A 26,548-nucleotide genomic window follows, 5' to 3' on the forward strand; every position below is an offset into this window, starting at 1 on the left:
TTCTTAAAGATGTGTAGGCTTCAGTTCAATGTCTTTGAAATGCCATTCAAACTCATTTTGTGGAATGACTGAAACAGCTGAACCAGTGTCTAATTCTGTTTTAATTAATTTGCTGTTCACTCTGGTGTAAGCCATATTGCTTGTCTATTGCAACACGAGTGAATCTGCAGATGCTGGAAATAAATAAAAACACAAAATGCGGCAGAACTCAGCAGGCCAGACAGCATCTATGGGAAGAGGTTGTGACGACATTTCGGGCCAAAACCCTTCATCAGGAGTGAAGTAACATGGGATGGTTGAGGGGGGAATAAGAAGTGGGGGGAGGGATGAAGTAGAGAGCTGGGAAGTGATAGGCAGGAGGGAAATGGGCTGGGGGAAGGTGGAGAATTATGGGAAATAAAAGAGAAAGAAAGGTAGGGCTGGGGGGAGATTATAGTGAGGGGGGAAAAGAGAGAGAAAGAGAACCAGACTAAAATTATAGATAGGGATGGGGTAAGGGGGGGGGGGGGGGCAGGGGTATCAACGGAGATCTGTGAGTTGAATGTTCATGCCGGCAGGTAGGAGGCTACCTAGGCGGGAGATAAGGTATAATCCTCCGTAACTTCTGCCACCTCCTACGGGATCCCACCACCAGCCACATCTTCCCCTCCCCCCCACTCTTGGCTTTCCGCAGGGATCGCTCCCTACATGACTCCCTTGTCCATTCATCCCCCCCCACCGACCTCCCTCCAGGCACTTATCTCTGCAAAAGGAAGAAGTGCTACACCTGCCCCCACACTTCTTCCCTCACCACCATCCTAGGCCCCAGACAGTCCTTTCAGGTGAGGCACCACTTCATCTGCGAGTCAACTGGGGTGATATACTGTATCCGGTGCTCCCGATGTGGCCATTTATACATTGGGGAGACCCGCCACAGACTGGGAGACAGTTTTGCCGAACACCGGCGCTCAGTCCTCCAGCAGTGGCGGGATCTCCAATTCCACAGATCACTCCCACTCCGATATGTCTGTCCATGGCCTCCTCTACCATCAAGATGAGGCCACATGCAGGTTGATGGAGCAATACCTTATCTCCCACCTAGGTAGCCTCCTACCTGCCGGCATGAACATTCAACTCACTGACCTCCGTTGATACCCCTGCCCCCCCCTTACCCTATCCCTATCTATAATTTTAGTCTGGTTCTCTTTCTCTCTCTTTTTACCCCCTTACTATAATCTCCCCCCCAGCCCTACCTTTCTTTCTCTTTTATTTCTCGTAATTCTCCACCTTCCCCCTAGTCCATTTCCCTCCAGCCTATCACTTCCCAGCTCTCTACTTCATCCCTCCCCCCACTCCTTATCCCCCCCACCCCCGACCATCCCATGTTACTTCACTCCTGATGAAGGGTTTTGGCCCGAAACGTCGTCACTACCTCCTCCCATAGATGCTGTCTGGCCTGCTGAGTTCTGCCAGCATTTTGTGTTTTTATTTGCTTGTCTATTTGCCAGTTTTCATATTGTAAATCTCAAGGCTACATAGTCCTGTGTCACTTTCATTATTAGATTTTTCATCAACAGCATGCAGACTGGTGATCTTTGTGAAACTGCACATTAACTTTTTATCTTTTACTTTTCTCTGAATAGTCCACTTCTTTTTTGTCTGCCCAATATACTCTTTGTATATGAACCATATGAACTTTTGGCAAGTTTTACCCTTAAACCTGTTGTAAGTGAGCCCCTGTCACAATGGTAACACAATTTGTATGGCTACAAACATGAGAAAATCTGCAGATGCTGTAAATCCAAGAAACTCACACAAAATGCTAGAAGAACTCAACAAGGCAGGCATGATCTATGGAAAAGAGTAAACAGTCGACTTTTCAGGCTGAGACCCTTCATCAGGACTGTACGGCCAGGCTGGTTTCTGCTTATACTTTGCAATTTTGTTCATGCTCACTTTCATTCCTGACCAACTCAATTGCATCTCTGGCTGTGGTTTCCATTGAAACAATGATTTCAACTGCTCTGTTAAATGTAAGTTATGTTTCAGTTAGGAGCTGCTGTTGAATATTTTCTCGTAGGATTCCTGTGGTGAACTAGATATACCTGTCTGACTGCTCCTGTGGCTCCTCCCACAGACCCTGCTGACTGCCCTGTGGCTCCTCCCACAGACCCCTGTATAAAGGCGACTGTGGCCTGCTGCTCTCCCTCATTTTCCCAGGATGTAGTGTTGTTCTTCAGTCAATAAAAGCCGATATCTCACTTCCTAAGTCTCAGCGTGAGTTATTGATGGCGCATCAATTTTATTGACTGAAAGTTACAACATGGAAACTGTTTTACGCCCAGAACGCCTGGACTTGGACCCCCAAGACCCTGGAGCAGCTCTTGCCTTTGAACACTGGCTGGTGTGCTTCCAATCGTACTTAGAGGAGGTTCGTGCCACCGACTCGGCTGTTCGGCACAGACTTCTCCTCTCGAGGGTCGCCCCAAAAGTTTATTCGTTCATCAGGGACATATCCACCTACGAGGAGGCGCTTGCCGCCCTCAAAAGACAGTACCTGCGGCCAGTAAATCCAGTTTATGCACGGCACCGCTTGGCAACACGAAAACAGCGGCCTACGGAGTCGACTGCTGAATTTCTCCGAGCTCTACAGGCACTCGCGCGGACTTGTGACTGCCAAGCGCTCACAGCGGAACAGCATACGGAACTCTTGGTCCGAGACGCTTTTGTGACTGGGGTCCGGTCAGTGTGTATACGCCAGCGGCTGCTGGAAAAAGCTGATCTTACCTTACGCTCCGCGATAGAGACGGCCAATACGATAGAGGCTGCGCAGCTGTACGCCGAAGAGGTCCAGCCGCGCGATTCCCCGGTTCCGAGCGAATTCGCCAACGCCGCTGCCAGTCGCGGTATCTCGAACCCCTCGAATTCGCCAGGTATAAAACTCTGTTACTTTTGTGGGCTTCCGAAACATCCCAGAAACAGCTGCCCGGCTCGCGAAGCGACTTGTTCCAGCTGTGGGAAGAAGGGCCATTTCGCCAAGGTATGTAAGACTAAACTGCGTCCGGGGTCGAGCAGCGCTGCGTCTGAGACCTGGGGGCCGCCATTTTGCATGACCGGATGTGGACAACCATCTTTGCCGGCGTCACCAGGCCCCGCCCCCGACTCACCATCTTGCATGCCCGGATGTGAGCGGCCATCTTTGCCGGCGTCACCAGGCCCCGCCCCCGACACGCCCCGTTCAACGCTGGCTTCCGTGACCCTCGACCAAAGCGCCCCACACCAGCTCGCAAGGTCGATGATGGACATCCTGGTGGAGGGGCACAGGACTAGCTGCCTGTTTGACACGGGCAGCACTGAGAGTTTTATTGACCCGGCCACAGTGAAACGCTGTGGACTCGTGACACGGCCGGTACGTCAGAAGATCACCTTGGCTTCTGGGTCGCATTCCACGGACATCCGGGTGGGTTGTGTAGCGACATTGGTGGTGCAGGGCACAGAATATCGGAACTTTGCGCTACTGGTCATGCCTCGACTGTGCGCCCCTGTGCTATTGGGGCTGGACTTCCAGAGCCACCTCGAAAGTGTGACTATGGCATATGACGGGCCCCTCCCACCACTCACTGTCAGGAATCCTCAGTTTGGTGGGACTTCGCCATATACTCCGTTACCACACGCACATACACACCGAACCACACATCCCGCCCAGCACCATGCCGATAGCTGTGCTGCTGACACTATTTGCAACCTCTCCACCCTCAAGATCCCTCCCCCATCGCTGTTCACCAACCTGACCCCCGACTGTAAACCTGTGGCAACTAAAAGTAGGAGGTACAGTGCGGGGGACAGGGCCTTTATTCATTCAGAGGTGCAGCGGCTGCTCAGGGAGGGGATCATTGAGCCGAGCACAAGCCCATGGCGGTCCCAGGTGGTCGTTGTTCGGACTGGGCAGAAAAATAGGATGGTTGTGGACTACAGCCAGACCATCAATAGATTCACGCAGCTTGACGCGTACCCCCTACCCCGCATCGCGGATATGGTCAACCAGATAGCTCAGTACAAGGTGTACTCGACAATTGATCTGAAATCCGCTTATCACCAGCTCCCCATCCGCCCAGAGGACCGCCCCTACACCGCCTTCGAGGCGGGTGGCAGGCTCTATCACTTTCTGCGCGTCCCATTTGGTGTCACAAATGGGGTCTCAGTCTTCCAGAGGGAGATGGACCGGATGGTGGACCAGTACAAACTGACGGCCACATTTCCCTATCTAGATAACATCACCATCTGTGGTCGCGACTGGTCGGATCATGACGCCAATCTCCAACGCTTTTTCCAAGTGGCCGATGCTTTGAACCTCACTTATACCAAGGACAAGTGTGTGTTCAGAACCACACGACTCGCTATCCTTGGGTATGTCGTGGAGAACGGGGTCATTGGCCCTGACCCCGACCGTATGCGCCCCCTGTTAGAACTCCCTCTTCCCACTACTCTCAAGGCCCTCCGGCGGTGCCTGGGTTTTTTTTCCTATTACGCCCAATGGGTTCCCCATTACGCAGACAAGGCCCGCCCCCTGGTCAAGTCTACCACCTTTCCCCTCTCTGCCGAGGCCCGCGCGGCCTTCAGCTGCATTAAAGGGGACATTGCCAAAGCAACGATGCATGCGGTAGACGAGACCATTCCCTTCCAAGTAGAGAGTGACGCCTCTGACGTCGCGCTGGCTGCTACCCTCAATCAGGAAGGCAGGCCAGTGGCGTTTTTTTCTCGTACCCTTCAAGGCTCTGAACTTCGGCACTCCGCGGTGGAGAAAGAAGCCCAAGCCATAGTGGAAGCTATTAGGCACTGGAGGCACTATCTCGCCGGCAGAAGGTTCACCTTGCTGACCGACCAGCGCTCGGTTGCGTTCATGTTCAGCAACCAACAGCGGGGCAAAATCAAAAATGATAAAATTTTGCGATGGAGAATAGAACTCTCCACCTACAATTACGATATCCTGTACCGGCCTGGCAGGCACAATGAACCCTCTGATGCCCTATCCCGGGGACCGTGTGCTAGTGCCCAGCTCGACCAGCTGTATGCCCTTCATGCCCAACTTTGCCACCCGGGGGTCACCCGGTTTTATCATTTCATTAAAGCCCGGAACCTGCCGTACTCCCTGGAGGACATCAGGACGATGACCAGGGACTGCCAGATCTGCGCTGAGTGCAAACCGCACTTCTACCGTCCTGACACTGCGCAGCTTGTCAAGGCCACCCGCCCTTTTGAGCGACTGAGTATTGACTTTAAGGGCCCCCTTCCCTCCACCGACCGCAATGTCTACTTTCTCAGTATTATTGACGAGTACTCGCGATTCCCCTTTGCCGTTCCCTGCCCCGACACTACTACCACATCAGTCATAAAAGTCCTGCGCCAGCTCTTCACTCTGTTCGGATATCCCTGCTATGTCCACAGTGATAGAGGGTCCTCCTTTATGAGTGACGAGTTGCGCCGGTTCCTGCTTGCTAGGGGCATTGCTACTAGTCGCACCACGAGTTATAATCCCCGGGGGAATGGCCAGGTGGAGAGGGAGAATGCCACGGTGTGGAAGGCCATACTTTTAGCCCTTAAGTCAAAAGGGTTGCCGGTCTCCCGATGGCAGGAGGTCCTCCCTGAGGCACTCCACTCTATCCGCTCCCTGTTGTGTACGTCCACTAATGCCACCCCTCACGAACGCTTATTCTCTTTTCCCAGGAAGTCTGTCACTGGGACCACCCTGCCAGTTTGGCTGACGTCCCCGGGGCCAGTGCTGCTACGTAAACATGCGAGGAGTAATAAGTACTCACCGCTGGTCGAGAAGGTTCACCTCCTGCATGCTAATCCCCAGTATGCCTACGTGGTCTTGCCTGATGGGCGGGAGGACACGGTCTCTGTCCGCGACCTGGCGCCCGCCGGAGCAGCAGACCACTACCCCGAGCATTCCACGGTAACTATGCGCCCTGTACCCGAGGTGACTCCGCACGCACCGTGCCCCACACAGACTCCTCACGACGCTCATGTACCGGGCATCCCGTACGCGTCTATTCCAGGGACCTCGCTCACACGCGAGGGATCCCTGACACCTCCTGTTGGGACAGAACCAACCCACTCTCCGCCTCCGGAGCAAACACCACCTCCGGCACCTGTGCCGTCATCACCTCCAGCTCCTGTGCAATTGCAGCCGGAGCTACGTAGATCGCAGCGAACGATTCGACCACCTGATAGACTTAACCTGTAAATATGCTTGGGGATTTTTTTTTAAACAAAGGGGGGGTGAATGTGGTGAACTAGATATACCTGTCTGACTGCTCCTGTGGCTCCTCCCACAGACCCTGCTGACTGCCCTGTGGCTCCTCCCACAGACCCCTGTATAAAGGCGACTGTGGCCTGCTGCTCTCCCTCATTTTCTCAGGATGTAGTGTTGTTCTTCAGTCAATAAAAGCCGATATCTCACTTCCTAAGTCTCAGCGTGAGTTATTGATGGCGCATCAATTCCACAAACTAAACGATCTCTCAGTATATCATGAACCCTATCACTGAACTGACAATGCTCAGAAAACTTGTTCAATTCAGCCACTTATGCTGAAATGGACTCCCCTTCATTTTGATTTTGCTTATGAGACCTAAAGCATTCTGCAATCAACAAAGGCTTTGGTTCTAAATGTTACTGCATTACTTTGAGATTATCAGCAATGCTCATTTCATCTATTTTAGTTGGAGCAGTTAAATGTTGCAGTAAACCATCTGTCTTTAAGAAATAAAGTCAATTCAATTCAATTCTGCTGCCCGAGGAGACTGTGTGGCGGCCAGAGGGTAGGCCTCTGCATTCAAGTGGCGTCTCTCTCTCTCTCCCTCTTCCTCCTGGATGCGGCCAGAGGATGTTACTGAGGTTCTGCATTTATGGATTGTACTGTGGACTTTTTCCAGTCTTATGGTTTTTATACTCTGTATTTTCACCAGTTCCTTTTTTTGTGAGTTGATATTCGTGTTGCGTTAGTTTTTTATGCAGGGAGGGGAGTTTGGGGATCGATGTTCTTGTGTTTTATTCTGGGAGAGGGACGGTTTGGCGATTGATGATCGTGTTACGATTTTATTGTGGGAGCAGTTAATGTTTCTTTTTAAACGATTTCTATGGTTTTCTGTTTTGTGGTTATTTGGAGAAGAGTTGAATACTGCATACTTTGATAATAAATGAACTTTCGAACACATATGTACTTTGAATTTTGACGCCGACGCCACTCTGTAGCAGGCAGCACGAAGTCCAGCTCCTCCGACAACGAACAACTCGCTGATGAGGTAGCCCTGCAGTACTTCGAATTCTTAATGTCCAGCAGTATCTTGTAATCGTCACAAAAATAAGAGCTTAGGTTGGCCCCGTAGAAGATGCCGCAACAAAGCGAGCCACCGTCTTACCGGAAGTTGCCGAAAGGGTGACGTCAGGGCTGGGCAGCGACCCTGAGCCGCGGCTTGTAGACGGCAGGCGTTGTCTCAGCAACCGGTCGGTCTCAGGATGTCATTCGTGGCCGGGCAGCCGGTCACTGCTATTGTGGTGAGTGAATGTGGTTGGTCGGCCCGTGGCTTCGCTCGGGGTAGCGCCCGGTACCCGAGCCTCCAGCCTTTGTCTGCTCGTCCTTTCCTCCTTGTGCCCTCAGTCGCTGTTTCTTGTTATCAGTCTGTTGTTTTAGGGTGACATTGTCGGGGAGGCTGTTTCTGCAATGATTACATATAATGTTTGCAAGCTGTTGTAAATCAGTTTCAAAAGTCCTGATGTTTCCTGTACTGCGTGCAGAACAGTCATCTCTTACTATCAGAGTCAGTCCTGACGAAGGGTCTCGGCATTCAACCAGCATTTTGAGTGTGTTGCCTGAACAGTCATATTCGGCCCCACTCCTGGAATGCATAGGTGCTTGCCTCTGCATGAATTGAATTCCACACTGTTGTCTGACTGCTGTGAATCTGCTGTCCTGGATAAGGTCGAAATCGATGCACTTCCTTGGGGGGGGGGGGGGGGGGGTGGGGCGGGGGATTCTTGAAGTGATATTGAAGAGGTGCAGCAAGCACATTTCAAAAGAATTACTTAATAGTTCATCTGAGCACTTTGTAAAGTACTGACTGTAGGTTGATCATAGTCGCTGAGCTTTCACATCTGCACTGATCAGTCAGTGCCTGTGTGAGGTTTTTGTATTAATGTTATATAATACAGAAACCAGTTCTTTGGCATATCATATCTATGTGGATTTTTACAACTCATGCTCTGTTATTTTTATTTGTAGTTTGTCTTTTGCATATTGTTTTTGTCAGTCTTTGTGTCTAGTTTTTCATAAAATTCTATATTTCATTTTCTTCCAAAGAGCCATAGAACATGACAGCACAGAAGCAGACCTTTTGGCCCTTCTTGCTGTGCCGAACCATTTTTCTGCCTAGTCCCACTGACCTGCACCTGGGCCATATCCCTCTAAACCCCTCTCATCTTGTCCAAGTTTTTCTTAAATGACAAAAGTGAACCCGCATTCACCACTTCATCTGGCAGCTCATTCCACACTGCCACCACTCTCTGCATGAAGAAGCCCCCCCATGTTCCCTTTAAACTTTTCCCCCTTCACCCTTAACCCATGACCTCTGTTTTCCTCCCCCCCCCCCCCCCCCCCCCCCCCGGTCTCAGTGGAAAAAGCCTGCTTGCATTCACTCTATCTATACCCATCATAATTTTATACACCTCTATCAAATCACCCCTCATTCTCCTACACTCCAGGGAATAAAGCCCTAACCTATTCAACCTTTCTCTGTAACTCAGTTTCTCAAGTCCTGGCAACATCTTTGTAAACCTTCTCTGCACTCTTTCAACCTTATTAATATCCTTCCTGTAATTAGGTGACCAAAACTGCACACAATACTCCAAATTCGTTCTCACCAATGCCTTATACAACCTCACCAAAACATTCCAACTCTTATACTCAATACTTTGATTTATAAAGGCCAATGTACCAAAAGCTCTCTTTACGACTCTATCTACTTGTGACACCACTTTTAGGGAATTAATGTATCTGTACCCCCAGATCCCTCTGTTCTACTGCATTCCTCAGTGTCCTACCATTTACCTTGTATGTTCTACCTTGATTTGACCTTCCGAAGTGCAATACCTCACACTTGTCCGCATTAAACTCCATCTGCCATCTTTCAGCCCGTTCCTCCAGCTGGTCCAAATCCCTCTGCAGGCTTTGAAAACCTTCCTCACTGTCCACTACACCTCCAATTTTTGTATCATCAGCAAATTTGCTGATCCAATTTGCCACATTATCATCCAGATCATTGATATAGATGACAAATAACAATGGACCCAGCACTGATCCCTGTGGCACACCACCAGTCACAGGCCTCCACTCAGAGTAGCAATCCTCCACGACCACTCTCTGGCTTCTTCCATTGAGCCAATGTCTAATCCAGTTTACTACCTCACTATGTATACCTGGCAACTGAATCTTCCAACCTCCCATGCGGGACCTTGTCAAAGGCCTTACTGAAGTCCATGTATACAACATTCACTGCCTTCCCTTCACCCACTTTCCTGGTAACTTCCTCGAAAAACTCTGATAGATTAGTTAAACATGACCTACCACACACAAAGCCATGCTGACTGTTTCTACTAAGTCCCTGTCTATCCAAATACTTGTAGATCCTATCTCTTAGTATTCCTTCCAATAATTTACCTACTGCTAATGTCAAACTTACCAGCCTATAATTTCCCGGCTTACTTTTTGAGCCTTTTTAAAACAACGGAACTACAATCCTCCAGCACCTGACCCGTGGATATCGACATTTTTAGTATTTCTGCCAGGGCCCCTGCAACTTCAACACTAGTCTCCCTCAAGGTCCGAGGGAATACCCTGTCAGGTCCTGGGGATTTATCTACTCTGATTTGCCTCAAGACAGCAAGCACCTCCTCCTCTTTAATCTGTATGTTCCATGACCTCCCTACTTGTTGGCCCTGTTTCCATAGACTCCATTCCAGTTTCCTTAGTAAATACAGATGCAAAAAACCCGTTTAATATCTCTCCCATTTCTTTTGGTTCCATACATAGTCGACCACTCTGATCTTCAAGAGGACCAATTTTATCCCTTACTATCCTTTAGCTCTTAACATACCTGTAGAAGCTCTTTGGATTATCCTTCACCTTGACTGCCAAAGCTACCTCATGTCTCCTTTTAGCCCTCCTGATTTCTTTCTTAAGTATTTTCTTACTCTTTTTATACTCCTCAAGTACCTTATTTGCTCCCTGTTTCCTATACATGTCATACATCTCTCTCTTCTTCTTTATCAGAATTCCAATATCCCTAGAGAACCAAGGTTCCTTATCCTTATTCACTTTGCCTTTAATCCTGACAGGAACATACAAACTCTGCACTCTCAAAATTTCTCCTTTGAAGACCTCCCACTTACCAATCACATCCTTGCCAGAGAACAACCTGTCCCAATCTACGCTTTTTAGATCCTTTCTCATTTCTTCAAATTTGGCCTTTTTCCAGTTTAGTACTTCAACCCGAGGACCAGATCTATCTTTATCCATGATCAAGTTGAAACTAATGACGTTATGATCACTGGAACCAAAATGTTCCCCTACACACACTTCCGTCACCTGCCCTAACTCATTTCCTAATAGGAGATCTAATATTGCATCTTCCCTAGATGGTACATATATTGATTTAGAAAACTTTCCTGAACACATTTCACAAACTCTAACCCATCTAGACTTTTAACAGTATGGGAGTCCCAATCAATGTTGGAAAATTAAAATCCCCTACAATCACAACTTTCTGTTTCCTGCAGTTGTCTGCTATCTCTCTGCAGATTTGCTCCTCCAATTCTTGCTGACTATTGGGTGGTCTATAATACAACCCTATTAATGTGGTCATACCTTTCCTGTTTCTCAGCTCCACCCATATGGCCTCAGTAGACAAGCCCTCTAATCTGTCCTGCCAAAGCACTGCTGTAATATTTTCCCTGACTAGCAAAGCCACCCCCCCCTCCCACTCTTCATCCCTCTGCCTCTATCACATCTGAAACATTGGAACCCTGGAACATTGAGCTGCCAGTCTTGCCCCTCCTGTAGCCAAGTTTCAGTAATGGTTATGATGTCATAATTCCACGTGTCAATCTACGCCCTCAACTCAACTGCCTTTCCCACAATACTCCTTGCATTGAAATATACACACCTCTGAAGATTGTTACCACCACACACAACCTTACTATTTGTGACTTTGCATGAACTACTAACATCGTTTATTTTTACCCCTGTTCCACTATCTACTCTGGCACTCTGGTTCCCATCCCCTGCAAATGTAGTTTAAACCCTCCCCAATAACACTAGCAAACCTCCCTGCAAGTATATTGGTCCCCTTGTAGTTCAGGTGTAACCCGTCTCTCTTGTACAGGTCCCACCTGCCCCAGAAGAGGTCCCAATGATCTAGCAATCTGGAACCCTGCCCCCTACACCAGCTTCTCAGCCACATGTTCATCTGCCAGAGCATCCTACTCTTACCCTCACTGGTACGTGGCACAGGCAACAATCTGGAGATTACTACCCTTGAGGTCCTGTTTTTCAACTTCCTACCAAGCTCTCTGTACTCACTCTTCAGGACCTCCTGATTCTTTCTACCTATGTCATTGGTACCAGTGTGTACCATGACATCTGGCTGATCACCCTCCCACTTTAGAATGCTGTGCATGCGATCAGAGACATCCCTGACCCTGGCACCCGGGAGGCAACAAACCATCCGGGAGTCTCTGTCACGAACACAGAATCTCCTGTCTGTACCCCTGACTGTGGAGTCCCCTATCACTACCGCTCTCCTCTTCTTCCTCCCTCCCTTCTGCACTGCACAACCAGACTCAGTGCCAGAGATCCGGCTGCCGCAGCTTGTCTCAGGTAAGCCATCCCCCCCCAAAAGAATCCAAATCGGTATACCTGTTCTAGAGGGGAATGGCACAGGGGAACCCTGCACTGCCTGCCCTTTCCCCTTCCCTCGCCTGTCGGTAACCCAATTACCTGTGCCCTGTTCCTTAGGTGTAACTACCTCCTGGAAGCTACTCAGTCTCAGTAAACTGCTCAGTCTCCTGAATGATCCAGAGGTCATCCAGCTCCTGCTCCAGTTCCCTAACGCGGTTTATTAGGAGCTGCAGCTGGATGCATTTTTTGCAGGTATCGTTGTCAGGGAGACCGGAGACTTCCCACATCCTGCAAGAGGAGCATTCCAACATCCTGCCTGGCATATTCTCTAGTCTGAACAAAAAAAAACAAGTCTTCCTGTTAATACTTGCAAGAAAATGAATCTCAAGATGGTATATGGTAACATGTACCTACTTCTATAACAAATTCATTTGGAACTTTGTACATCTTCACTAATCCCAGTGCTGGCCTTCAAAGGGTCTCGTCCCAAAACGTCGACAGTGCTTCTCCCTATAGATGCTGCCTGGCCTGCTGCATTCCACCAGCATTTTGTGTGTGTTGCTGGCCTTTAAACTTCAGATTTTGATTAAATTATATGTAGCTCAGTGGAAGAACCCAGTAATGTTATCTGTGTTTTACTGAAGACTGGATTCTGGAGCAACAATCTGCTGGGTTTCCAACTGAATTGTTGACAGTTTCTTTTCACCCCATGGATGCTGCTTAATTTAATGGGTTCCTACAGCAGATTGTTTGTTGTCACCTGTCTACTTTTGTTCTGAGAGTGTCATCTATTGCTATGTTCTTTTGCTTCTATGTTGTCAACATCACTTTGGAGTTGAAGTTAATGGTGAACATATCTTAATACAGGGTGTGAAATTTAAAAAAATGCTGAAGTAGAAGTCAGAAGAGCTTTAAATTGACTGAAGCAAAATAAGACCATAAGACATAGGAGCAGAATTAGGCCATTTGGCCCATTGAGTCTGCTCTGATGTTGTACATTTTTTCCAGAGATAATGGTAAAAATCATGGATAGAGCACTACAGCACAGAAACAGGCCCTTTGGCCTATCTAGTCTGTGCTGAACTGTTATTCTGTCTAGTACTATCAACCCACACTTGGAACCACCTTTCATAACCCTCACGTATCATCCAAACTTCTCTTAATTGTTGCAAATGAATTTGAATTCACCACTTCCTCTGGCAGTTATTTTTAAACTAATTTTTTCATAAAATTTCTAATATTTGAGAATTATCAGTATTATTATCTAGTACTCAAAATATCTCCTGGACTTCCCTACATTAACCAGGAAGTTCCATGATTCATTTCAGGCTAGAACTTAAGTTCAATGAGTTAGAGGCATAACAAGTGTAGGCAGGATGGTAGTTCAGGCAATGGAAAGCTGCTCCTGTGAGATGTGGGATTTCAGGATACCTAACAGTCTCTCTGATGACTGCATTTGCAGGAAGTTCACCCAGCTTCAGCTCCTGACTGATTAGGTCAAGGAACTGGAGTTGGAGCTGGATACATTCTGGACCAGCTGGGAGGCTTAAAACTTCATAGATGGATTTTTGGATTGAGATGGTCGCACAGAGTGCATGCATCAGAAAGTAGATGAGTAACTACCAGGAGGAGTAAGCAGTCAATGTAGGGTTTTCCCTGTAGCTGTTTCCCTCAGCAACAAGCATACCCCTTTGGAAACTGCTGGGAGGGTCAATCTGTCAGGGCACAGCAGCAGCTAGGCCTGTGGCATTGTGACTGGCTCTGGGAATCAGCAGGGAAGGGTAAAGTAAGGTGGAGCAAGAGTGATGGGTGACTTGATAGTTAGGGCAGGAGATTCTGTGGCTGAGAAAGAGAAGCCAGAGTGGTGTGTTGTCTCAGGTGCTATGGTCTAGGATGTCTTAGAGCAGTTGAAGAAGATTCTGAAGAGGGAGAGTGAGCAACCAGAAGTTGTGGTGCACATTGGAATCAATGACCGAAGTCGAAAGGGGGAAAGGGGTCTTGTGCACTGAGTATTGGAAGGGTCGTTATCAGGGATGATGGCAAAACAGCGTAGGCTGGAGTTTCTGGGGCAATTCGGAAGGCACGGAATAGATACATCCCAAAGAGAGGATGAGGGAACACTGGCTGACAAGGGAAGTCAAAGACAATGTAAAAGCAAAAGTGGAACAAAAATTAGTGAGAAATTAAGAGGATTGGGAAGCTTTACAAAAACAACAGAAGGCAACAGGAAATGTGGGATGAACTAAATAAGTATTTTGTATCCATCTTCACTGTGGACAGTAGCAATATACAGGTAGTCCCCGAGTTATGAATGTCCAACTTAAGGACAACTTGTACTTGTGAACCGAGGAAGGAAAATGCCGTCTGCCATTTTAAGTCAGATCGCGGTGCAGTCTGCCATTTTAAATCGTTCCGTTAACACTGTGTTGAGTGTTTAACTTTGTATTTGGCTTAAATTTTTCTTAGCACGATTCACCCCTCCCCCCCCCCCCCCCCCCCCCCCCCCATTCCGGTCAGCTGGTGGCGCAGTGAGATCAGCGCCGGGCTGGAGAATGGAAGTTTCTGAGTTCGATCTAGTGACAGACTGCTCCCGTGCCGGATTGATGACGATCCAGTAACTCCCATATCATCCCTACCGGGTTGATGTTGTTCCAGTGACTCCCGTACCATCTGTGCCGGGTTGATGTTGAGCACTGCCACCTCCAGTTTTAAATTCTCACGCGGAATATTGTGGAGGATCAAATACCTAAACCCAGCACAGCCCCCACTTGTCCCATTTAACCTGTCTAAGTGCGCTGGTCCTTAGGACCCAGCAGACCTCGGGAGCCAGCAGAGCTTGGGAGCTGCCGCCCGCAGTGTTTCTGTTCCATTGACGGGAAGTGATCGCGATTGAAAATAAAGTGGAAATAGTAAAGCATTTGGAAATAGTAAAGCGTTTGGAAAGAGGTGAAATGCCATCAGTCATTGGAAAATCGTTAGGCTACAGTCGGTCAAGGATTGGAACAATTTTAAAGGATAACGGATAAAGTGAGAATAATGGAGCATGTGAAAGGCCCTGCCCCGATGAAAGCTACAATTATTACTAAGCAACGCAGTGGTTTATTTATTGGAATACAAATGTTTCTTAAATGTTTTATATGCATAGAAAAGTAAAATATATACTATATACTAAGACAAATGTTTGACTAACTGATGCTAAATAATACCAGATATACTTGTTCCAACTTACGTACAAATCCGACTTAAAGACGGACTCAGGAACGGAACTCGTACGTAACCTGGGGACTGCCTGTACTGGAAATTCTAGATCAGAGGTCGGTAACCTTTTTGCCTCTGTGGGCCAGATCGCATATTAATGAGCGGATAAATACCATAAAAAACTTGAAATATGGGAATTATCTATGTAAATACATCTAGTTATGTTTTGCCTCAAATTAATGAATAACGCATGCTAGAAAATCATTTGTGCTTAACCAAGGATGCCAATTAGTAATCCAGTAACAGTGTCCTTCATAGGAATTAATTGAATAAACTCTTCAAAAATTTGAAAAGTTGAGGTCACTTCTCGCACAAACACTGCAAGTTGAGCAGAGTCTCTCAAGTCTGTGCTCTCATCAAGCGCAATTGAAAAAAATTACAATTCGTTGCAGGCATCCCTTAAACAACTTATAATGTCTGCTGACATTTCTTCAGCTCGACATGTGATCATTCTTGCTGACAGGCTGATAGATGCAAATAACAATTTCTTTTCAGGACAAACAATATCCACCACTGCCAGTAAATAGTCTTTGACAAACTCTCCATCTGTAAAAGGCTTCACATTTTCCGCAATATGTTTTGAGACTTCAGAGCTGGCACGGGTATTTCCTTCATTTTCACTGCATTTCTTGGCAAAAAACGACGTTTGTTTTCCAAAACTGGCCTTAATTCGCTCAACTTCATCTTTCCTTGCTTGCCCAGTAAACTTGTTAAAATTTCCACTATGGCAGGTCTTGTAATGTCACCTGATACCTGCCACTTCTTCACAGCAACATTTTCTAGGCAAATGAGACAAACTGGTTTCCCAGCTTGCTCGATGAAGAAGTAATCTAGTGTCCAAGTGTCTTGGAAATTTCGGCACTCAGTGTCTACCTTCCTGTATTTTGCATTCATTGCCATTGGAATTTTTTTCTTTGATTTTATTTCCAGACATGAGTTATTCAGCAAGTATCGTAGCACATGTAAATATCTGGATATTTAGCATGGATTTCTTGTTAAAACACAGTGATGCTGTTTCTGTTTACAAATTTGAAGGATCCCATCTGAAAACCTGAGTGTGCACGGAGAGTATCTAATACATATTAGTAAAGTAGTTTGCCTTTCTGTCATTCATATATACCAGTGTTTGGTTTGGAACAAAACGGAACCTGGGGCCAGTGTAACAAGGCACCATGCATGTCCACCAGTGTTGGTCGCATGAAACACTCAGAGTAAGGAAAAATCGTTTGCGGCCGGATAAGCATAGTATCCCAATATTTGCTCGCGGGCCAGTACAGATACCTTCGCGGGCCTTAGGTTGCCTACCCCTCTTTTAGATTATCAGGAGACAGAAGTGAATGCTTATGAAGCTGAAAGGTCTGAAGATGGATAAGTCACCTAGACCAGATACACTACACTCCAGGGTTCTGAAAGAGGTGGCTGAAGAGACTGTGGAGGCATTAATAATGATCTTTCAAGAAACACAAGATTCTGGAATGGTTCTGGAACACTGGAAAAATTGCAGATGTTACTCCACTCTTCAAGAAGGGAGAGAAGCAGAAGAAGGGAAACTATAGGCCAGTTAGTCTGACCTCAGTGGTTGGGAAGATGTTTAAAAAAAAAACATAGAAAACCTACAGTGCCGAACATGTCCCTACCTTAGAAATGACATGGTTTACCTATAGCCCTCTATTTTTCTAAGCTCTATGTACCTATCCAAAAGTCTCTTAAAAGACCCTGTCATATCTGCCTCCACCACCGTTGCTGGCAGCCCATTCCACGCACTCAATACTCTCTGAGTAAAAAAACTTACCGCTGATATCACTGTACCTACTCCGCAGCACCTTAAACCTGTGTCCTCTTTGTGGCAACCATTTCAGCCCTGGGAAAAAGCCTCTGACTATCCATATGATCAATGCCTCTCATCATCTTATACACCTCTATCAGGTCACCTCTCATCCTCCGTCGCTCCAAGGAGAAAAGGCGGAGTTCACTCAGCCTGATTTCATAAGGCATGCTCCCCCATCCAGGCAATATCCTTGTAAATCTCCTCTGCACCCTTTCTATGGCTTCCACATCCTTTCTGTAATGAGGTGATCAGAACTGAGCACAGTACTCCAAGTGGGGTCTGACCAGGGTCCTGGACAAAGCTGCAACATTACCTCTCGGCTCCTAAATTCAATTCCACAGTCAATTGTTAAGGATGAGGTCTCAGTATACTTGGAGGCACATGATAAAATAGGCCACAGTAAACGGTTTATTCAAGAGAAAATCTTGCCTGACAAATCTTTTGCAATTCTTTGAAGAAATAACAGGCAGAGGAGAGTGGGTGGATGTTGTGTACTTGGACTTTCAGAAGCTCTTTTACTAAGCGCCGCACATGACGCTATTTAACAAGATCGGAGCCCATGCAATTGCAGGAAAGATACTAAATGGAGGAAGCATTGGCTGATTGGCAGGAGGCAAAGAGTTGGAATCAAGGCAGCCATTCTGGTTGGCTGCCTATGTTGTGGTGTTCCGCAGGGTTCGGTATTGGGGCTGCTGTTCACATTATATGTCAGCTGTTTGGATGATGGAATTGAGAATCTTCCATTTTAAGATGGCACTGGTGAAGCTCAGCGACTACTTGCTGGCGGCAAAAAAAAAAGAAAAGCAACAGCTAAACTTATAACAGCTAAATTTATAAACACCTTATAAATCACACTTTCTGGTAAATGGTCACTGCAAACAATAGCCAGTAACTTCCCCATCTGTGTTGAGCTTTTGAACCGCTTTTACAACCTGATATTTTTGCGGTGTGAACTATTTCAGAGGTGCAGTGCGGTTGCAGTGCGGCCTGTACAGGCTGAATTGAGGTGGTGAGGTCTGGGCTGGAGAGCAGGGAATGAGCCAATGCATGGCCATTGCTGAGCAGGCTGGGGGGCAATGCAATGTGTTGGAGTTGAGGCAGACCCCAGAGCGAGGAAAGATCTAAGGTTTGATCAATTTAAGTGCTAAGTTGAATTGGAAAGATTGGCCATGGGCTGAATTGAGGCGGCACAGCTTGGGCCCGAGTCTGCAAGCAAGGAATGACCAGAGGTTTGGTTGATTTGAGCCAGATTGAAGAGGTCAGCGTGTTGGGGCTGGAAGTGAGGGACGAGCTGGTTCACCTCTCTGCTCTGTGAGATTTACTCATTTCTGCACTGAACTTCAGCTCATTGCTCTACAGTTTCTCGTCTTGTACGGAACAGAGGCTGTGGCCTGTAACTAATAGGCTTCTGAATCTGCCTGACTGTGTCCTCACTATTGTGACCTTCAGTTTCGCACATTGGGTGTTTCAGCTGTGTTCTTTTGTTTTAATATATTCTATTTGATTGTTTTGTGGCTGCCTATAAGGAGAAGGATCTCAAGCTGTATAAAGTATGCATACTTTCATAAAGAGCTTTGAACTTTGACTTTGTAACAAAGTTTGCACACGTTACAAAGATGGGTGGAGGGGCAGGCAGTGTTGAAGAAACAGGGGGCCTGTAGAAGGTCTTGGGCAGATTGGGAGAATGGGCAAAGAAGTGGCAGATGGAATATAGTGTAGGGAAGTGTGTGGTCATGCACTTCGGTAGAAGGAATAAAGGCGTAGGTTATTTTCTAAATGGAAGCAAATTATAAAATCAGAGGTGAAAAGGGACTTGGGAGCCCTTGTCCAAGGTTCTCTAAAGGTTAATTTGCCGGCTGATGTGGCGGTAAGGCTAACGTTCATTTCAAGAGGACTAGAATGCAAAAGGAAGGATGTATTGCTAAGGCTTTGTAAGACATTGGTCAGACCGCACTTGCAGCATTGTGAGCAATTTTGGGCCCCTTATCTAAGAAAAGATGTATTGGCACTGGAAAGGGTTCAGAGGAGGTTCATGAAAATGAATCCAGTAATGAATGGGTTAAAGCATGAGCAGCATTTGATGGCTCTGAGCCTGTACTCACTGGAGGTTAGAAGAATGATGGGGGATCTCATTGAACCCTATTGAATATTGAAAGGCCTAGACATAGTGGATGTGGAGAGGGTGTTTTCTACAGTGGGTGAGTCTTGGAGCAGATGGCATAGCTTCAGAATAGAGGATCAGTCATTTGGGTTAGAGATGAAAGGAATCTCTTTAGTCAGAGGGTAGTGAATCTGTGGAATTCATTGCCACGGACAGTTGTGGAGGCTACATCACTCTGTATATTTAAAGCAGAGGTTGATAAGTTCTTGATTAGTCAGGGCATCAAATGTTATAGGGAGAAGGCTGTAGAATGGGGTTGAGAGGGATAATGAATTAGCCTGATGGAATGGTGGCCCAATTCTGCTCCTATCTCTTATGATCTTTATATCGGATGAAACTATATTATCATCTGAAATTGTAAACAAACTCCCCACTATTTTCATCTGTTCTTGATATCTATCTATCTATTTATTTATTTATATTTTCTACCGTAAATTCTGGTGTATAAGCCGAGAATTTGGCCCTAAATTTTGGTCCTAAAATTAGGGGGTCGGCTTATACAGAGGGTGCCAACTTTGGAAAAATGAATACACGGAAGACAGGTTGTATTTATTGGCTGTTTTTGAGTCAAATTGGTTCTACTGTCGACACATGAATTCTTTGGTTTGTTTAAACTCGCATCTAGTGGCTGAAGCATGTACATCAAACCACCGGGGATGACTGCAATGTGTGTATTTTCAGCTTTCAATGCTGCTTTTGTCTCACCTGACAAGTGCACTTTGAACACGTCCCAGACAAGTAACGACTTTTCCTTCCTGACACCTTTGTGACGTTGACGCCACACCTCTTTAACCCAATTCATGCAACCCGCTTCGTCCATCCAGCAGCGTTCTTGAATGTAAACAACACCCTGTGGGAATTTTCTAAGTAATCTTTGTTTTTTGTCTCAACACAAGATCACGTCTATTCATAAATCAGGTGCACCAACTTCGTGTAGCTTTGAATTTTTTGCTGACCTCACGGTGTTTTTCGTCCCAGTTCAACGCTTGAACTCGAATCATTTCTCTGGTAACAGTGTATCCAGACGATCGCTGGTGATTCACCCACTCTAAAACTTTTTCTTCCAGCTCTGGCCACCGGCATGTTTTCCTGCGGTTTGCACATTTCGTCTTTGACATTTCCCTCAGTGTGTCCTCTGCCTTTCTCCACTCTCTCACTCTCTCTCGTTTACACTAAACTTCTTAACAGCTGCAGAATTATTCATTCCTTTAGCAAAATCAACAACCTTCAGCTTGAAGCCAGCATCATATTACATTTGTTTTAATCTTTTGTACATGGTGGTCGCAAACTCAATAATGAGTACACGTACTGATCCTACCATCCTGTGTTATGTTTTAACTAGATTATGATGGGCGCTAAATGGTTTCACGAGGGTTACATTTCAGAGGATTCTTTTCCATTGGAAACCTAATCCAAAATTTCTCTCCCTGATTTATTTGTTAAGAATTTGCCTATAATGCTCTACAATGTGTAAGCCTGTTTGCTTAGCAGGTACTAGTTCACAAAATTTCCAGGGTCAGGATCCAGCAAAGCTGAGGGCATGTGAGATCTTGTGATCTTTTCCGGTTAAATCAAAAACTTCAACAAAAGGGGTCAGCTTATACAAAGGTAACATGAAAAAGTCACTTTTTTAACCTTGAAAATGGGGGGTTGGCTTATACTCCGGGTCGGCTTATACCTGAGAATATATGGTATTTGAAAAGTTTGTTGTCTTCTGCGCCTTTGTTTGTTTGCCTTGTATGTAGTTTTTCATTGATTCTATTGTTTCTTTGTATTTACTGTGAAAGCCTGCAAGAAAATTAATCTCTGGGTATTGTGACATAATTTATATAAAAGAAACAGCAGCCAACAAAACACGCAGTTCTTTAACAGCTCCAGCCTTTATTTGCATTGTCTGGCACTTGCCTTGCACCTAATGAGGATTAGAAATTTTCAGAAGGAGAAGTGACTCAGAGACTGTTGTATTATGTAAACTATAGTTGAAACTTGCATCTAACTGCTAGTGTCACTTACAGGCACATGGCCTACAAGAAAACTGATGGTTCTGTGTTTGAAAATTTATGAAGAAGTATTCTTTTGTAACTGTACTAATTGGGTCATAGAGTCAGAGAGCATTTCAGAACAGTTCAGACCATTTAGTGCATGCTGAACTGTTATTCTGCCTTGACCCATTGACCCACACCTGGGCTATAGCCCTCCACACCTCTCCCATCCATGTACTTGTACAAATTTCTTTTAAATGTTGAAATTGAATCAGCATCCAACCTTTCCATTGGCAGCTCTTCCCACAATGGCCACCCTGTGAGTGAAGGTGTTCCCCTTCAGGTACCCCTTAAATATTTCATCTTTCACCCATGACCTAATCTCAGGAAACCTCAGTGGAAAAAAGCCTGCTTGTATTTACCCTATTTATACCCTTGTGCTCTCCCTAGAGATCACTGAAACATTGAGTGGATTTTTTTAAAACAATATTGTGAAGAAAGGAAGCTGATGGAATTGATTAATTTTGCATGGTAGAAGACTGTTGACAAGGATAGTATAAATGGATAGCTAGGCATGGAGGGAGAAACATTTAGGGTTCTGCTGAGTTGTTGCAAGAAGGCTGAGCTCTTTTTAATTAATTGTGCACTTGGAGATAGAGTTACTGTATCCATGTTTAGAGTTGATTCGCCACATATTTCCAGGTCTTCTTCTTTTTTTTCAGCAACGTATTGAAATCCATAAATTACACCATGGTGATAACCTAATCCTGGGATTCAGTATTGGAGGTGGAATTGACCAGGATCCTACACAAAACCCCTACTCGGAAGATAAAACAGACAAGGTACGAAAGTGTCATACCAGGGAAAAAATGGCTCTATCAAACTGTCTCTCTCCCTCCCCCCCCATCCCTCTACCCCCTCTCTCTCAAGATATATCTATCTTCACCTCAACACTTTATGCCACTAATGTTCAAATGTATCATGGAGTCATTTAGCATGAAAACGGGTCCCCATGCCACAATTTCCACACAGACTAGTCCCATTTGCCGATGTTTTCACATAACCTTCTAAACCTTTCTTATCCCTGTATCTGCTCAATTAATTGTCTTTTAAAAGTTGTTATTGTACCTGCCCCAACCATTTTCTTGGGCAACTTATTTCACATGAATACTGCTCTGTGCTTTTTGCCCCCCGAGTTCGTATTAAATGAGGTAGAGGTGTATAAGATAATGAGAGGCATAGAATGAGTGGACAGTGGGCACCTTTTTTCCAAGGACAGCAATGGCTAAGTGCATAGATATAAATATTAGGAGTAGAAAGAATAAAAAAAAATAAGTTACCACAAACAGTCTAACAAGAGGGGATCCTTAAGACACATGAGCAGAATTGTGCCATTCAGCTCATTGACTCTGCTTCGCCATTCCATCGTGGCTGATCCCGTATTCCTTAAATATACCCATGGACTTGGCCGCTACCACGGTCTGCAGCAGAGCATTCCAGAGATTCACTACTCTGGCTAAAAAAAAGTTACTCCTTATCTCTGTTGTAAAAGGTCTCCCCCTCAATTTTGAGGCTGTGCCCTCTAGTTCTGGATACCCATACCAGAGGGAATATCCTCTCCACATCCACTCTACCTAGTCCTTTCAACATTTGGTAGGTTTCAATGAGATCCCTACACATTCTTCTAAATTCCAGTAAGTACAAGCCCAGAGTTGCCAAACACTCCTCATATTTTAAACCATTCCCGGAATCATCCTTGTGAGCCTCCTCTGGACTCTCTCTGGTGACAACACATCCTTTGTGACAACACGGGGATATGGGGCCCAAAACTGTTGACAAGAATCCAAGTATGGCCTGACTAGTGTCTTGTAAAGCCACAGCATTATCTCCTTGTTTTAATAGTCTATTCCCTAAGCCCCTCTGCACCTCTGACGTTTGAACCTTCTCTCCATTTAGATAATAGTCTGCACTATTGTTCCTTTTACCAAAATGCATCATCATGCATTTCCCAACACCGTATTCCATCTACTACTTTTTTGCCCATTCTTCCGAGTCCTGCTGCAATCACATTGCTTCCTCAGCACTACCTACCCCTCCACTTATCTTCGTATCATCAGCAACTTTTGCCACAAAGCCATCAATTCTATTATCCAAATCACTGACAAGCAATGTGAAATGTAGCAGTGCCAATACTGACCCCTGAGGAACACCACTAGTCATCGCAGCCAACCAGAAGAGACCCCTTTTATTCCCACTCGCTGCCTCCAGACTGTCAGCCATTCCTCTATATATGCCAGTATCTTTCCTGTAACACCACAGGATTTTATCTTGTTAAGCAGCTTCATGTGTTACACCTTATCAAATGCCTTCTGAAAATTCAAGTAAGTGACATCCTCTGCCTCTCCTTGGTCCACTCAGCTTCTTACTTCCTTAAAGAACTTGAACAGATTTGTCAAGCAAGATTTCCCTTCGAAGAAACCATGCTGACTTTGACTTATTTTATCATTAATCTCCAAGTACCCTGAAACCTCATTCTTAATAATGGACTCCAACACTTTCCCAATCACTGAGGTTAGGCTGACTGACCTATAATTTCCTTACTTTTCCCTTCCTCCTTTTTAAAGAGTGGAATTACATTTGCAATCTTCTAGTCCTCTGGGACCTTGCCAGAATCAAATGATTCTTGAAAGATCATGACCAATGCATCCGTTATCTCTTCAGCACCTGTCTCAGGATTCTGGGATGTAGTCCATCTGGTCTAGGTGACTTATCCACCTTAAGACCTTCCAGTTTGCCTAGCACTTTTTCCTTTGTAATAGCAATGGCACTCACTCCTGCTCCCCGACACTCCTGGACCTCTGGCGCACTACTAGTGTCTTCCACAGTGAAGGCAGATGCAAAGTACCTATTAAGTTCATCTGCAGTTTCTTTATCCCCCATTACTACGTCACCAGCATCATTTTCCAGTGGTCCAATATCAACTCTCACCTCCCTTTTATTATCTGTGAAAACTTTTGGTGTCCTGCTTTATATTAATGGTTAGTTTGCCCTCACATTTCATCTTTTCCCTTATAGCTTATTTAGTTACCTTTTGTTGGATTTTAAAAGCGTCCCAATCATCCAACTTCCCACTCATTTTTACTACCTTTATTGCTCTTTTCTATGCTTTTAAGCAGTCCTTAATTTCCCTTGTCAGTCATGGTTTGCCATTTGAGAACTACTACTTCTGTGGGATATGTCTATCCTGTTCCTTGTGAACTACTCCCAGAACCTTCAGCTATCCCTGCTCTGCCATCATCCCCGTTGGTATCCTCCTCCAATCCACCTGGGCAAGTTCCTCTCTCATGCCTCTGCAATTCGTTTTATTCAATTGTGATACATGTGACTTGTGTTTCTCCCTCTCAAATTGCAGTATGAATTCAATCATATTATGATCACTGCCTGCTAAGGGTTCCTTTATGTTGAGCTCTCTAATTAGATCTGGGTTATTACACAACATCTAAGATGGCCTTTCCCTTTGTAAGCTCAAGCACAAGCTGCACTTAAAAAAAAATCTTGTACACATTTAACAAATTCCCTCTCTTACGATCTAACACCAACTTCATTTTCCCAATCCCCTTGCATATTCAAGTCCCCCATTACAATTGTGTAATGCCTTTTATATGCCTTTTAGAGCTCCCTTTGTAATCTCAGTCATACATCCTGGCTACTATTTGGAGGTCTATATATGATTTCCATAGTGGATTTTTTATCCTTGCAGTTTCTTAACTCCACCCACAAAGAGTCAACATTCTCTTATCCCATGTCATCTCTTTCTAAATATGGAATTCCATCTCTTACCAACAGAGCCACACCACCGCCTATCGTTTGATTTTAAGCTCCCACCTTTCCTTCAGCCATGACTCAGTGGTGCCCACAGCATCATACCAACCAATTTCCAATTATGCCACGAATTCATCCACCTTATTCTGTATGCTATTCTTACTGTCGCATGGCTCACATATCAATCCCGAGATTACCAACCTTGAGATGCTGCTTCTCAACTTCCTTCCTAACTCCCTGTATTCTTTTTTCATGACCTCCTCCCTTTTTCTATCTATGTCGTTGATAAGAATATGTACCACGGCTTCTTTTTTTCAATCTTTTTATTAATATCAACATATTGAAAATAACAGTTGGTACAGGGGAATTAAGTCTCCCAAAATCACACATAATAGAAATATGATGTACACAAAGCAAAGAAAATTGGAATGACAATAAGAAAAAAGAAAAAAAAACAGAAAAAAATATATATCCCAAAAATCTAATCTATCCTAACTAAAAAAAGAAAAAGAAACATGGGCTGTTTATAATATCTAAAAAAAAAAGAAAAAGAACCATAAGTGTCATCAACTCCAATCCTCTCTACATGTATAAAACCAGAAAAAAAAGTCACATAGGATTTATATGAGAATAGTAAGGAACTAATTTATCCTAGGATATATGGGCCCTGTGCACAACTTTAAACTGTATCAACGAATGTTTGGAACATATAGAGGATGAATTAACTAATTGAAGAATTTTTTCCCATTTTTCAATAGGTAAAGTAAACTTAAATTCCCTTTCCCAATCATTCTAATTTTATAAGATACATCTGAACATATTTTCATAATTATATTGTAAACAGTTGCTATTACACCTTTCTGAAAAGGATTTAAATCTAAATTTTTTTTCCAAAGTACCCATAGAATCCAGATTCGGGAAGGTCGGAAGCACAGTGTTTAAAAAGTTTCTAATCTGTAAATATCTAAAGAAGTGGGATCTAGGCCAAATTATATTTATTAGATAATTGGATAATTGACATGAAACAATTATCCAAAAATAAATCGGAAAATGGTAATATACCTTTAGTTTTCCAAGCTAAATAGGCTTGGTCCATAATAGAGGGATGAAAAAAGAAATTAGATATAATAGGAATTGCTAGAATAAATTGATTCAACCCAACGAATTTCCGAAATTGAAACCATATTGGTAAAGTGTATTAAACTATTGGATTATCCATTTGTTTATGCAATTTAGAAAAAGCAAAGGGAAGTGAAGTCCCTAAAATAGAACCAATGAAAACCCTTGTACAGATTTACATTCGAGATTTACCCAATGAGGACTTGAAGTTATATCCAAGTCCCATAGCCAAAATTTCAAATAGCAGATATTAATTGCCCAATAATAAAATCTAATATTCGGCAGTGCCAGACCACCCTCCTTTTTAGACTTCTGTAAATATATTTTACCTAACCTAGAATTTTTATTTTGCCATGTATATGAAGAAATTTTAGAATCAACATTATCAAAAAAGGATTTCGGAATAAAAATTGGTACTGCTTGAAATATATATAAAAATTTAGGT

General features: G+C 44.8%; 1 protein-coding gene across 1 annotated transcript in view; it reads left to right on the forward strand.

Annotated features, from left to right (window-relative positions):
* The first annotated feature begins 7,390 nt into the window (after window positions 1-7,390).
* Window positions 7,391-26,548, forward strand: part of tax1bp3 (Tax1 (human T-cell leukemia virus type I) binding protein 3) — a 65,622-nt gene continuing 46,464 nt past the window's right edge. Inside the window, exons 1-2 of the mRNA XM_073068912.1 lie at window positions 7,391-7,537; window positions 21,885-22,004. Coding sequence (XP_072925013.1) covers window positions 7,499-7,537; window positions 21,885-22,004 — 159 coding nt within the window. The 5' untranslated portion in view covers window positions 7,391-7,498. The remainder of the gene's footprint in view (window positions 7,538-21,884; window positions 22,005-26,548) is intronic.

Source organism: Hemitrygon akajei, chromosome 16 (genome assembly GCF_048418815.1).
Source record: "Hemitrygon akajei chromosome 16, sHemAka1.3, whole genome shotgun sequence".
Lineage (NCBI taxonomy): Eukaryota > Metazoa > Chordata > Chondrichthyes > Myliobatiformes > Dasyatidae > Hemitrygon > Hemitrygon akajei.